The 13,265-nt window shown below is 44.0% G+C and overlaps 2 protein-coding genes across 2 annotated transcripts; both read left to right on the top strand.

Moving 5' to 3' along the window:
* Nucleotides 1-1,340: 1,340 nt before the first annotated feature.
* On the top strand, nucleotides 1,341-4,773 carry LOC311362022 (potassium channel, subfamily K, member 16-like). Its single transcript, XM_084481818.1, has 5 exons — nucleotides 1,341-1,826; nucleotides 2,376-2,490; nucleotides 3,057-3,223; nucleotides 3,935-4,103; nucleotides 4,486-4,773. Exons 1-5 carry the CDS (start codon nucleotides 1,614-1,616, stop codon nucleotides 4,716-4,718), a joined length of 897 nt encoding a protein of 298 aa, XP_084337944.1. The 5' UTR covers nucleotides 1,341-1,613; the 3' UTR covers nucleotides 4,719-4,773.
* A 979-nt stretch (nucleotides 4,774-5,752) lies between these two features.
* On the top strand, nucleotides 5,753-12,661 carry LOC311361894 (potassium channel subfamily K member 17-like; the record flags this gene model as incomplete). Its single annotated transcript, XM_084481695.1, has 5 exons — nucleotides 5,753-6,270; nucleotides 8,828-8,942; nucleotides 9,336-9,502; nucleotides 9,811-9,979; nucleotides 12,408-12,661. Exons 1-5 carry the CDS (start codon nucleotides 6,055-6,057, stop codon nucleotides 12,659-12,661), a joined length of 921 nt encoding a protein of 306 aa, XP_084337821.1. The 5' UTR covers nucleotides 5,753-6,054.
* Between the last annotated feature and the right edge of the window lie 604 nt (nucleotides 12,662-13,265).

Here is a 13,265-nt window from a genome sequence, read left to right on the forward strand (position 1 = left end):
CTTCCGTACGTGACTTTCATGGCACCTGACCCATGAGGGTGTGCCCAGAGAAATTGACACCTCCAAACACAGAGGCTTATGTGAGGATGGAAAGGCATTGTAATGTTCAAACCAACTTTACTATAACAGAATTCCAAACAGCAAATGATCATATAGTAGCTACATTTCTAGAAAAAGCCATGTGTCTCTTAGCAAAGCAATGTTACCAGACACACAAATAAAATATTGAGACGTCTTTGAGGCTAAAAACCCTCTCTCGCTCTCAAGTTGTGTTGTGTGTTGCGCTGCAGAGCCATCACTGCGTCACAAACAACAAGATGATGTCCTGACGAAACGTGGAAGGCCAAAGCAACCCTGTTTGCATGTGTCTGTGTCCATTTGCTTGGCAGATCACAAGAGCTGGGAGATTTGCATGAGGCTGAGGAGTTTCCTCCATGTAAGATATATACTGTACCCTGCTTCTTAGGACTGGGGTCACATTTGCCTCCCTTAATAGGATAGGTTCCCTATCCTGACTAGTTATGGATCGTTTTATAGATATTAATATAAATATTTGATTATGCATGTTGTATACAATGTACTTGCACCAGAATTTGTATTAATAATTGTGCTTGGACCTATTTGCTGCTATTTATTTGTAAATTGTTATATTTGGTAAGACTACATTAATGTCCTTATTACAGTATAATTAAATATGTTATAATAAATATGACGACCTGTAACAGGATGTACTTAATATGTAATAACATTATGGAATAGCGTGTGTTTTGCAATCCCACAGCCTGTGTGGTTTGGGTTATTAGGGTTGTTACATATTAAGCACATGCTGTTGAATTGCTCATAACACAGTACTTACTTGTGTTAACACACTATAACAGGACACTAAAGTGTAACCTCATTTTTTAACTATTTCAGTTGGCACCTCAGCCACTTGTTGTGACACTGTCAGTTTACCAACCTCATTCACATCATTATCTGAGTCTCTCAAAACACACACACACACACACACACACAGAGACACTCTCACAGGGATGGGCATTCCGCAATCATGCACGCCTCAGCCCCCACAAGCAGCAGAGTAAAACATTAACATATGTTCTGTGGCCTGGAAGCTACCACTGTTTCCTTGTCTCTGTTTACAGGTGGGGAGGTGGGTGGGTGTGTGTGTGTGTGTTGGGGGCAGGGGGTTCGTTTGTAAGGGGATGTCACCCTGATGGGAAAGGAACGCCTGCTCCATCGTTACCAAAGCAACCCCGTAAATCAATGACCAAACCGCTGCAACTTTCCTCTTTAGCCAATCATGATAGGGAGGACACTCAGAGTGCTTTCCAGTCAGGATCACACAGACTTTGAACTTATTTCCTAGAAAAAACTGAAATCAATCAACTGGTCAATACATGTATGGGTCCGTCCAGTTATTGTCCGATCACTTTGAATGACAGTCATGGCACACCCCTGCATGGACAGAGCTATGGGGGACCACACGCCTTGGACCAGGACTCTGTGACCTCCATGACCGCTTTTCATCCAAACCCAATCTGTGGAGCAGACACTGTACGGTCGACTCTGTGAAGACGCCGGGGGGCCGGTGGGCGGTGGAGGAGGTGGCGTCCATGGCGAGGTTCCAGGAGGCTGGGGGCAAGGTGAGCTGGACAGGGCTGCTGGTTCTGGTCCACTTCACCTACCTGCTGGTCGGCGCCACCATCTTCCAGATCCTGGAGCGCGAGGCGGAGAGCAACAACCGCAACCACTTCCAGCTGGAGAAGCTCAACTTCCTGGCCAACTACACCTGCCTGGACGGCCCGGCACTGGAGAAGTTTGTGCAGGTTGTGATCCCGTTTACATTTTTTGGGTGATTATAGGATTTTTAGAGAAATGACAATCAGTTTACAATTACTGTTTTTCTGCTATTATTTGGTTTGTTTGGCAATCAATTCTTTTCGTGAATATGTTGCCTCATAAGAGTATAAAAACGATATGTAACATAATTAATAATGAATGTATTATGTTAATAATAAATGTTAGCGTTCAGATAGAATAGTAGTGTGTCTTGGTATAATCAATGGATGTTTATGTACCTGAGGTACCTGAGGACATTTGGCTATGACGACATGGAAACTTTGGCTAATGTTTACACCTAATTAGCGAAATAAAGGGACCTCGATGGATCAATTTAATACTGTTTGAGTATACTGCAACAAATGTTTGATCAATGATTATTGATTTGAATTAGCCTCCCAACGAACTGGACTGGACTGGTAAAGATAGCGGGCAGTTTATTTTATTGTATTTATTTTATAGGATATGTTACCCACTTAATCAGTAAGTAAATGTCTTGAAGAGAAGGCTTTGATTTTTGATTTATTTTTTTGTAGGTCATTTTGGATGCATGGGAAAAGGGGGTGAATCCTTCTGGAAACTCAACCAACCCCAGTAACTGGGATTTCAGCAGTTCCTTCTTTTTTGCCGGCACAGTGGTCACAACTATAGGTGTGTTACTCTATCTTTAAGTTTGTGCTATACTCCTTTTTTTCATTCTTAGATTATAATGCCATGATTATTATTTTAGATAATTATTTAGGATTACCAGGATTATTATAACTAGTAGAAGTAGTAGTAGTTTACCTACAAAAAATGTAATACATTGAAATGGTTTTATTAGTATTAGTATTGATAGTAATACTAATACTATAGTAACTAATATTACAGCATCGACCCGGGTTGATTCCAACCCATGGAGGTTGCTAGTTCTCCCCTCTCTCACTCCCATACTTGTCCTATCTAACTATCCCTGCATCTGTCATGAATAAAGCGTAAAAATGCAAGTATTATCGACACTGACACTAAATCTATGGACTACATTTAACGACTCAGAATAAGTAGAAAGATGGGAAGAAGAAACATAATTAGTTAATATTAAATTATTATTTCATATTAAAACAAGGCAGAGATAAAAGTGTGGGACATTGTTCTTTGTCATGTTTCGATCACCCATCGGTTTTGATGTGGTAAGCTAGTATGCTAATGCTAACGCCAGAGCGCCTCCCGTTCCCCAGGCTACGGTAACCTGTCCCCTAGCACTGTGTCCGGCCAGGTGTTCTGCGTGTTCTACGCCTTGTGTGGGATACCCCTCAACCTGGTGTTCCTCAACCAGCTGGGAAAGTGCCTCACCATCCACCTGGGACGCCTGGAGAGGGGCATGCTCTCTCTGGTTCCCCACAAGGTACTGGGCCGTCGCCCTCCAAACTTAGTAAGGCCTTAGGGCTGTCCCAATGTGGAATTTCAAAGGGCGTGAGGGTTTGAGTCCACACTTACCGAGCCCTTTCTGTGAGTCTGCATCAGTGCAGACTTAACCTAAAGGAATTACCCACAGTTCAAAGCGCTGTGACGCTTACCGCGGAGACCATAGGGAAATCCGGAAAATATTGAAATATATGTTCAATGAGGCAGCCGTCTCCTGTGCCGCGGCCGTGTGGAAAGCACACGGCCGAGCCGTTTTGACCTATCTGAGCCCATGTGGCCTCATACACTCACTCACTTAAGTTAATTAGCACCGGAGATCAATTAAGTCTGTGAGTCCTTAGTCCTTAGTCCTCAGGGCTCACTTTGGGATTGGCCCCATGAAGCTAAGGTTACCATGAAGCGACATAGGTGTGTCCCAATAGACCCTTTTTTTTTTTTTACAGCCGTGCCATGTTTGAATGAACACAGCTGTTCATAACAGTTATTATGTGCCTGCTCCTTTTATGTACAAATGCCACTGGTACATAACAGGCCCATAACTACTGAACCTGTCTTTTATAAGCTCATGAGGTTTAATGAGGTTTGAAATGATACTGTCATCTTGTCATCACATGCCTATGACACCTTGAGATCATCCCCCCCTCTGGTTTTCTACTGGTGCCCCCCCCCCCCCCCCCCCCCCCCCCCGTAGCAGTCGGTGGAGGTCCTGGCCGTGGGTCTGTTCGTGGCGTCGGGCAGTCTGCTGTTCCTGGTCATCCCTCCGCTGTTGTTCAGCTACGTGGAGGACTGGTCTTATGGCGAGGGCTTCTACTACGCCTTCATCACCCTCAGCACCATCGGCTTTGGCGATTACGTCGTGGGTGAGTGAAGAGCACATTATTCGTTCACATATTTCCACAAAGGCGCAACATTCCCTCTTCGTGCCTTACAGTATGGCAGACGATAATAGGCGCTTTCTGCACATGACAAATAAGTAAAAAGGAAAATGAGTTGTGTTTATGTAAAAGCAATACGTTAGCAGAATTGCCTCATATTTTGGCCAAATGTGATATCCAACCTAACTCTACTCTCCTAATGCTGCTGATTCACTGTGCATCATTGGCTAAATCCTAAGCCAGTCAGACTGCTTTCTACATTCAATAATCACTATCTGCCTAAGTCATTTTTGACACTAAACACAAGATGAAGATGTTGAACGTTCACGTCACTGAAATTGAATTTGAACGAAAAATTCCTTTTCAGGGACGGATCCGGACAAGCAGTACATCACTGTGTACCGTAGCCTGGCAGGGGTGTGGATCATCTTTGCCCTGGCGTGGCTGGCCCTGGTCCTCAGCATCGGCGCCAAGCTGATGGAGAGCGCCATCGTCCTGACGCGCCCGGGCCTCAGGAAGCAGCCGGGGGGGGTGGAGGACGTGTCCTCGGGCAAACTGGAGGAGGAGCTGAGCCAGAGGGCCGCAGAGCCCAAAGTCTGATTTTCAAAATCCGATTGGTTTTACACGACGATGGTCTCACCGGGATGGAGATTGACATTCAGAACAGTAGAACAACATGAACTGGGAGGGAAGGGGGGAAGGGGGGCGGGGGGGGGGGGGGGGGGGGGGGGGACATGAAGAAGAGAAAGAACAGATTGTAACCAAAATATTGTCCATTGTTCCCGCTGTACTCGTTCGTCTGTACAGTTTGGTGTCTACAGCACAGGAACAATGTAGGATTTCCATTTGACTGTTTTATGCGTGTTGATTTTACCACTGAGTCAAATTCTACTGCCACAAAATAAGTGAGCATTCTGGGCCTTAACAAGCAATTGTTATTATCATCGTGTATCCTCACTAGATTGATTTTGTGTGTGTGAGTGCGTGTGTGACGGTGGGGGCGTATGTGTTGCCCCCGTCTGTATGTCCACATCTGTGTTTGTGTACCGATTGGCAAAACTCCAGTGAATTGAGCATGAAGAGCTATCTAAAGCAAACACATTAATAAAAGGTGATGGGGGCAGTGGGACCTGAGAGCACACAGTGTGCCGTTCCTCTCTGGTGTAAAGGTGCTTTCAATCAAAGACCATCACTCTTGTTTCACAACTGGTCACCACAACTGGCCACCACGCACCACATTGCACCTCAGTGAGGCACCCTGTGTCCAACTCGTCCACTCGTCCGTGACATTAAAACCCTTGAGATTACGATTCACAGTTGAATGGACCTATTCAAATTCACAAATTTGAATTGACCTTATAGGAAAATGTGTTTTTCTGCTGGCTATGTGCCTCTTTCACTCGTATGTAATATTGCTATTCTCCTGTTCTGCGTCACGTAAAATAAGCACATTGATTTAACATTCGCAGACCTCAGAATGGCCTGTGACCTGTATTAGCTCCCAAAACATCATTCATTCATTCAATTAACCGGAAGAACCAACATGGAACTCAAACCAGTAACAAGACTGCAGTCGGTGTGTTCCAGTGATTCTGATCGTGTGTTCCCTCGACATGCCCCTGATCTCAGGACCCCGTCCGGCAGCACGGGCCGCTGAGTGTGGTCGGTGGATGTGACCGTGGCTGACCGGTGCGGTGGTTGTCTCTGTTGTGCTGTGTTTTTATTTTGCCTCGGGATATTTGCATGATAGCCAGGAGGAGTGCGAGAGGGAATTAATTTGCCTGTGGCGCCTTGCAAAGAAGAAGACGCCGGGCCTGGTCACTCCCTGGACGCTCATCTCTGCCACCGGTGCCCAGAACTATTGACCCAGGGTTAGAACCAAGAGAATCCCAGTTTTTGTCACCCCCTTCTCCAAGCCTCTTCAAGGGCGTCGACGATGGGGCTGGTGGAGATGCTCGCCCTGTCCCGGGTGCCCGCCATCCTGCTGCTGGGGGCCGTGTACGGGGCGTATGTGTTGACAGGCGGGGTGATCTTCTGGAAGCTAGAGGGGAACCTCGGCAGGGAGGACATCGGAGCTATATTGGCACGGAAACAGCAGGTGCTCATGAAGTACCAGTGTCTGAACTCGGACGGCATGGACGCGGTGATTACGGTGAGTCGTCCCTCGACGGAGGGACCCTGTGATTTGGCGCACATGCCGGGGAGTTTGTTGTCCTGCCACGGCCACTGGTTGTAGAGGGGCGCGATGGGTGTATATCGACGTGGTCCTTTGTGTGTTACTTTAACAGCCTCAAACTCACGATCGCTTGAGGGTAAACAACCTGCAGCGGTGGGTCAAGGACTAGGGAGGGGCGGAGGGGACATTTTAAAGTTAAGGTCCAGGAAACGTATGCTGAAACAGTTTCTGATGATGGTTGTTGCCAATCACACAACAGTTAACATTAATTAGTTCAACATATTTAGTTTGGATAAAGAAATGCTATTCATTTAATCATGTATTTTAATAATAAAAGGTGCTGGTTGTCGCCTGGAACATAATGATGATTTGAAGACATATTTTCAGATGAAAGGTGGTGGTCTTTATATGTTTATTTTGTTTTCTCACTGTGTTTCTTCAAACATGACAAGGCTACTAGATGGAAATTTGCAACATGTAAAGTAGGCTGCTCGGAAGCCTGAGTAAATGGACCAGCATCCATCCTGGACAGGATCTTGATCTCTGCCATTTACAACGCAACAGTCTCATTCTCTCAAAACCCTATGATCTGAACTTAGACCTCAAGGTGAAGGATGTAGGATTCAGTGTTATCTAGCGGTAGGGGGTTACAGATTGCAACCAACTGAACCCCACCCCCGCCCCACGTCCCTTGAACCCACTGTGTCCGGATGTAGGAGAAGCTGTGGGGGCCTGATCCGGCAGGTAGCAGTAGGTACTTCCAAAATGATGTCATCGTCTACGACCGCATCGAGTAGCCGAGGGTCAAGTGATAAGGTTCCATGCTAGATTTGTAAATTGTATTTAGTTATTTACCCTGTAAGACGTCATAGCTTACAAGTAAAATAGCAACAATGAACAAATATAAAAGGACCCACCTTCTATGTAGATATAAAGGGCTCATTACAAGGTAACGAAAACACTATTCTTATTTTCACAGTACTTGACTCTAATTAAAACATACTTATGAATATTATGTAACGTTCCTGCAAAGTCTGTTTCACTTGATGCAACTTAATTGTACAGAATGCCCCATTAAAAGATCTATTCAATCATTTTATGTCAATACAATAAATTATTAATTATTACTTGGTTTTGTCGTTAAGAGTCTGAATGCCTAATAATCAGTGAAGACGTATACAGTATATGAGCAGGAACTATAAGGGAAAGATCTGTCAAGAAAAAATAATGGGGATTATGACAAGTTAATCTAGTTATGATTGTAATTTGATTGTTGAGATGGAATTGGGAGATGTTACAAATCTTCAAATAACAACAGCATGAGCCAACAAGCCATGAGGCCAAACTGAACTGAATGAGGCCTCTTCCCTCCCCACTCAGTCATATGTACACACATATGCATTTATCACCACTCACCACTCACCACTCTGCCCACACACACTCAGAACCATCTCCTCTGCCCAGGAAGTTAGATGAATAAGATCAAGCTCTTTCATTAAATGTCACCTTAAGTACAATTATTCATCACTTTCATTTAATTTCATTTGAAAAATTAGAATGCAGTTCAAAACAAAAAAATATCCTGTAAATAGTGTTATATATTTTAACATTTAAACATGTTGATTTCAAAATCGTTGGAATAATGGAATATGTTTATTTTCAGTTCTGCAATCCAACTTGTCATATGCAGCCGACCAAAAAGTCTTGCATAAGCAGGGTACATTTTGTCCTCGACCGTCCACTGTCAGTATTTCTGAGGTGCATGCCACATTCAGGATGGACCCAACACTTTTATTTCACGGATAGTCTCAACACCTGCACTCTAAAGGTGTGTCTTCTGGAGGTCTTCCTGATGGCTGTGATCCACTACCCCACTTGTGTCCAGATGAACATAACATATCAGGGTCATCTCATTACATAACCAAGCTTTCTATTTGTGTTTCTGTGTGTGTGACTTAGTAAATTATAGTTTGGAACGCTAAAGTAACGTAGAGTCTAATAATTATTTACTTCTGCTTTTAAAAATAATAGATATTTCAACAATGGCTACAAAGGAGTTGTTGTTAATCAACAAGTGATGAACAATATATTCATCCAGGATACATGAATTAAGATATTCAGTACAGTTTGTATAATTAATTGAGGTTGCAGATGCACAACATGGCGGGCTCTGTGGAAGAGAACCAACTCCAAGAGAACCAACTCTATCGATATAAGGGGATTATTATAAGGGAACAAAAACACGATTCTGATCTTCATGCGATTACACACTAATCAAAACGTTCTTATGGATATTATATTCCATTTCTGCCAATTCCGTTCTGCTAGATTTCAGTAAATTCTACATACCATTAAATAGACATCTCACTATTTCTAATATACCCTCAGACATGGCCAAAAGATCTTAAATGGTGGAAAACAATTGACTAAACTGATGAACTCGTGCAGGCTCACAGGCATTACATCGGCAATGCTCAAAAAGCAATAAATACAATTAGATGAAGATGTGAGTTTGTATGTGTTTATATTCCAGGTAATACAAGATGCTTCTAGGGCTGGATTGAGTATTAAAGGCAACCAGACTTCTGACGGCTTTTGGAAATTCACCAGCTCAGCGGTCTTTGCTGCCACAGTCGTTACAACTATAGGTCAGATGATTTATTTTATTTTATACTGTATCACACACACACATACACACACACACACATTGCCAATGTGGTGGGCTTTTACTGGCTCATATTTATTTCCCCTCTCACCACAACATCACATGGCCCAGTTCACCATTAGCCCAGCATTTACAACATCTCATCAACATCTCATCATCATCTCAACATCTCATTGAGAAACTGTGTCTAACCAGACCAATGGACCTACTCTGAGACTTTCACTTCAGGCGAGAATGAATATCATACATCAAATAAAAAAAGGTCTATGAAGGTATCAGAGTAACTGTGTCATTATGCTTTCGTTATAGAGACACCACTGTTGAGGTATGATGCCATTTGGATGGTAGTAAACCCTGATTTATTTTTCATCTCCAGGCTACGGCAATATGAGCCCCAAAACGGCCGCCGGTCAGATCTTCTGTGTGTTCTTCGCTCTGTTCGGGATCCCCCTAAACATTGTGGTCCTCAACAGGGTGGGCAAGTACATGCTGACCATAGAGAGGAACATCTGTGACTTCCTGCAGGGAAAGACCACGCATCCGGTTAGGATGCGTTAGGATGCGTCACACACTCACACGCACGCACGCACACACGCACACACACACACACGCTCACACACACGCACACACGCACACACACGCACACACACACACATAGGGTTAAGACAATTTTTTTATGATACTGTTTGTATTTGCATAGAGAGCACATCAATACACTAACCCGATCACTTGATGGACTGCGGGGAAGCCCTCCCTGTTGTCCTGTTGGTTGAGAACCCCCTTAACCACTCTCCTGCTTCGACCTCCCCGTCATCCGACCCCCTCACCCCACCGCCTCCGTCTGCTCCCAGAGGTGTACCCGCTTCTTCGTCCACCTGGTGTCCTACTTGGGCGGGCTGGTCCTGTTCTTCGTGGTGCCCATGGTCGTGTTCCAGGGCCACGAGGGCTGGAGCTACTCCCAGGCCATCTACTACTGCTTCATCACCCTCAGCACCATCGGGTTCGGGGACTACGTGGCAGGTACAGCAGCAGGCCGGCCTCCTGGCCTCCTGGCCCCGCCCCCTTGTGATGTCATCTCTAGAATCACGTGGACAACTCTTATAAGTTATAAGTTATATGTGTCCTTAAAGGAGATCCAAACCCCCTCACCCTGTCTGAATAATGTGTTCAGATGTTTTCCATAATTGTGGGGTTTGCCGCCTCCCCAATGCTTAATAAGCAGGTACCGGTAAACATCAGCCAATTAGAAGTGATGCAGGCAGTAGCATGTGTTCAACCTAGTGAGGTAATCGTCTAATGCACACCAATGTGGTGTTGTGGTTTGGTTTTCCTTTAAGCCTAACTCTGACAACAGATTCACTGCACAAGTTGAAGGGCCCGATCTAATATCTTTCCACTGCCCACCAGTGGCTCCACTTTCTTTGCATGGAAGTAGATCTGAATGATGATTTGAATGTCACATACCAAATGCCATTCAGCTCTGTTGTGTTGTGCAAACGCTAAGCAAATGATATGGAAACCAATACAACACAGGTCAGCGCAGACTTATAGACCAGTGTCTGCTGGTTTAATTTACAATGAATACATTTGGGTACCCAATATATTTGTGAAAATTTCCAATTACGAGGTCATTAAGAATTTACACTAAGTAAATTACAGTGATTGCTTAAAAATCTGGGCATTATGGAGCAGGTATGGGTGTTAAGGAGTCTGTACTAGGTTAAGGAGCAGGTACTGTGTTAAAGAGCAGACACTAGGTTAAGGAGCAGGTACTAGGTTAAGTAGTCTGTACTAGGTTAAGTAGTCTGTACTAGGTTAAAGAGCAGGTACTAGGTTATGGAGCAGGTACTGTGTTAAAGAGCAGATACTTGAACAGATTAGAAAACTGGGTGGGGCTTTCAGGCACAGTCTTAAATTGGTTTAGGTCCTACCTACAAAATAGGAACTACTTTGTTTCCATTGGCGACTTTGTTTCAGAATCAACAAACGTGACATGTGGAGTCCCAGAAGGTTCGATCTTAGGACCCTCTCTATTCAACATCTACATGCTCCCACTAGGGCAAATCATGCAAAATAACAATATTGACCATCAATGCTATGTTGATGACACGCAAATCTTTGTATCACTATCACCAAATGACAATCAGCCCATAGATCTGTTGTGCCAGAAAGGCTTAAAGTAACCCAACACCTTCACTCTTTGTCCCTGAAAACCTCTATCAAAGCCAGAAATCTAGGGGTTATCATGGATTCAGATTTACATTTCGACTGTCACATCAAATCAGTTACAAAATCTGCATATTATCACCTTAAAAACGTAAGACTTAGCGGGCTCATGTCTACCTTGATAACTGCAATGGTCTTCTTACAGGTCTCCCAAAAAAAATTCTAAGGCAACTACAGCTTGTTCAGAATGCTGCTGCTAGAGTTCTAACAAAGACCAAAATATTTGAACATATTACACCAATTCTTAAATCGTTACATTGGCTCCCTGTATGTCAGAGCATTGATTTTAAAATCATGTTGCTAACCTATAAACTGATATGCTTCCACTACATAAGCCTTCTAGGCCACTAAGATCTTCTGAGACCTGTTAATTATCCCCAGAGTCAACACGAAACATGGGGAAGCAGGATTTAGTTACTATGCAACAAATAGCTGGAATAAACTCCCTGAGGATTTAAGACTTGCCCCAACTCTGACAGATTTTAAAACAAGACTGAAGACTTTTATGTTTGCTTTAGCTTTCTGCTAAATCTTAAATCTACAATGCTTTTTTAACTTTGCCTTTATTTTCTATCTATTTTATTTTATTACTAACTTTGCCTATTTTTACCAGAGAGATACATGATCTGATACCAGAGAGACCCCAGAGAGTACGGGGGTAAGGACCAAGTTCCTTTAGGTCGGGCCGGAGTCCCGACGTGGGTAAGGACCAAGCTCCTTTAGGTTGGGCCGGAGTCCCGATGAATGTGAAAGAGTAAGGACCAAGTTCCTTTAGGTCGGGTCGGAGTCCCGATGAATGTGAAAGAGTAAGGACCAAGTTCCTTTAGGTCGTGGAGAGATGACGTGTGTCTGGGTCAGACTCCCAGGATAAGGACCAAGTTCCTTTTGGTCGAGCCCGAAAATTGCATGACGTGGGTATCGGAGACTGTTGATCTTAAATACATTGCACTTTCTAAAATGTTTTTTTTTTTTACTTTGCCTTTATTTTCCATCTGTTTTACTTTTTTACTTATCTATTATTTTATTTTATTGTATGACAATGTTTATATGTGAAGCACTTGAGTCTGCCTTGTGTATGAAAAGTGCTATATAAATAAAGTTGCCTTGGCTTGCCTTGCCTACTAGGGTAAGGAGCAGGTACTAGGTTAAGGAGCAGGTACTAGGTTAAGGAGCAGATATTAGGTTAAGTAACATGTCACACCCTTTAATGTCCTAATGACAGACAGTAACCCGGACAAGACGTACCCCGAGTGGTACAGCTTCATCATGGCCTCCTGGATCTTCTTTGGCCTGGCCTGGCTGGCGCTGGTCATCAACCACACCATCGACATCCTGGAGCGGCTCAACAGCTTCCTCAACGGCTGGTGGCGCCGGCGCAGCGGCAGGGAGGAGACAGACCCCCCCGACAACAAGAACCCTGACACACAGGTGGAGCAGGTGGAGGCGGAGCCCGTGAAGACGCCGATAGATGACTGAAGTGCACCCCCCCCCCCCACACACACACACCTTATTGGACTGAGCTCTCTTCTGGTGATATGATTTTTTTGTTCCGTTGTCTTGCTGCTGGAGTAGCAGAATGCGCTGGTCTAAAGATCTGAAGAAGCGCTGATGGATCTATAGAGCTGTAGATGTAGACAAGCAGGCATAGAAGGAACTTGTAGAGCAGGAGTGGGCGGTTGAACAATGACATGATTGGGGAGGCGGAGGAAACGCTACACATGTTGGATGCACGTAGATATTGAGGACCTTCAGATAGCTACCGTATTTCGCCCATTTGCTTAACTTTTTAAAAATATCTTAAATAACAAAATATTTTAAATGTAAGTCTCAGACGCAAATCAATTCATGTTGATGTTATAACTAGTCCTACAACTATAAATCGAGAGAAACATGGTGCTGTGAAGCATTTCTCCAAAAATGATCACACACTTATTCCCGGCATAAATAGTGTCGACCAATTATATGTTGAGTCGTTTTCATTGGCCCAGGGTGGTTGCTGTTGCAACAAGCTCAATTCAATGCCTGCCTCACTTTAAGACCTACGTTTTTTATTCTGGTGTGTATGGTTATCTATACCTGG

Source organism: Micromesistius poutassou (genome assembly GCF_964030765.1).
Source record: "Micromesistius poutassou genome assembly, chromosome: 17".
NCBI classification, from domain to species: Eukaryota; Metazoa; Chordata; class Actinopteri; order Gadiformes; family Gadidae; genus Micromesistius; species Micromesistius poutassou.

What these genes read in the sequence shown, in the direction of transcription:
- LOC311362022 (XM_084481818.1), top strand. Translation starts at nt 1,614, where the DNA reads ATGGCGAGGTTCCAGGAGGCTGGGGGCAAGGTGAGCTGGACAGGGCTG. An exon ending in CACTGGAGAAGTTTGTGCAG is followed by an intron (nt 1,827 to 2,375) that starts GTTGTGATCCCG and finishes ATTTTTTTGTAG; the next exon opens with GTCATTTTGGATGCATGGGA. An exon ending in CACAGTGGTCACAACTATAG is followed by an intron (nt 2,491 to 3,056) that starts GTGTGTTACTCT and finishes CCCGTTCCCCAG; the next exon opens with GCTACGGTAACCTGTCCCCT.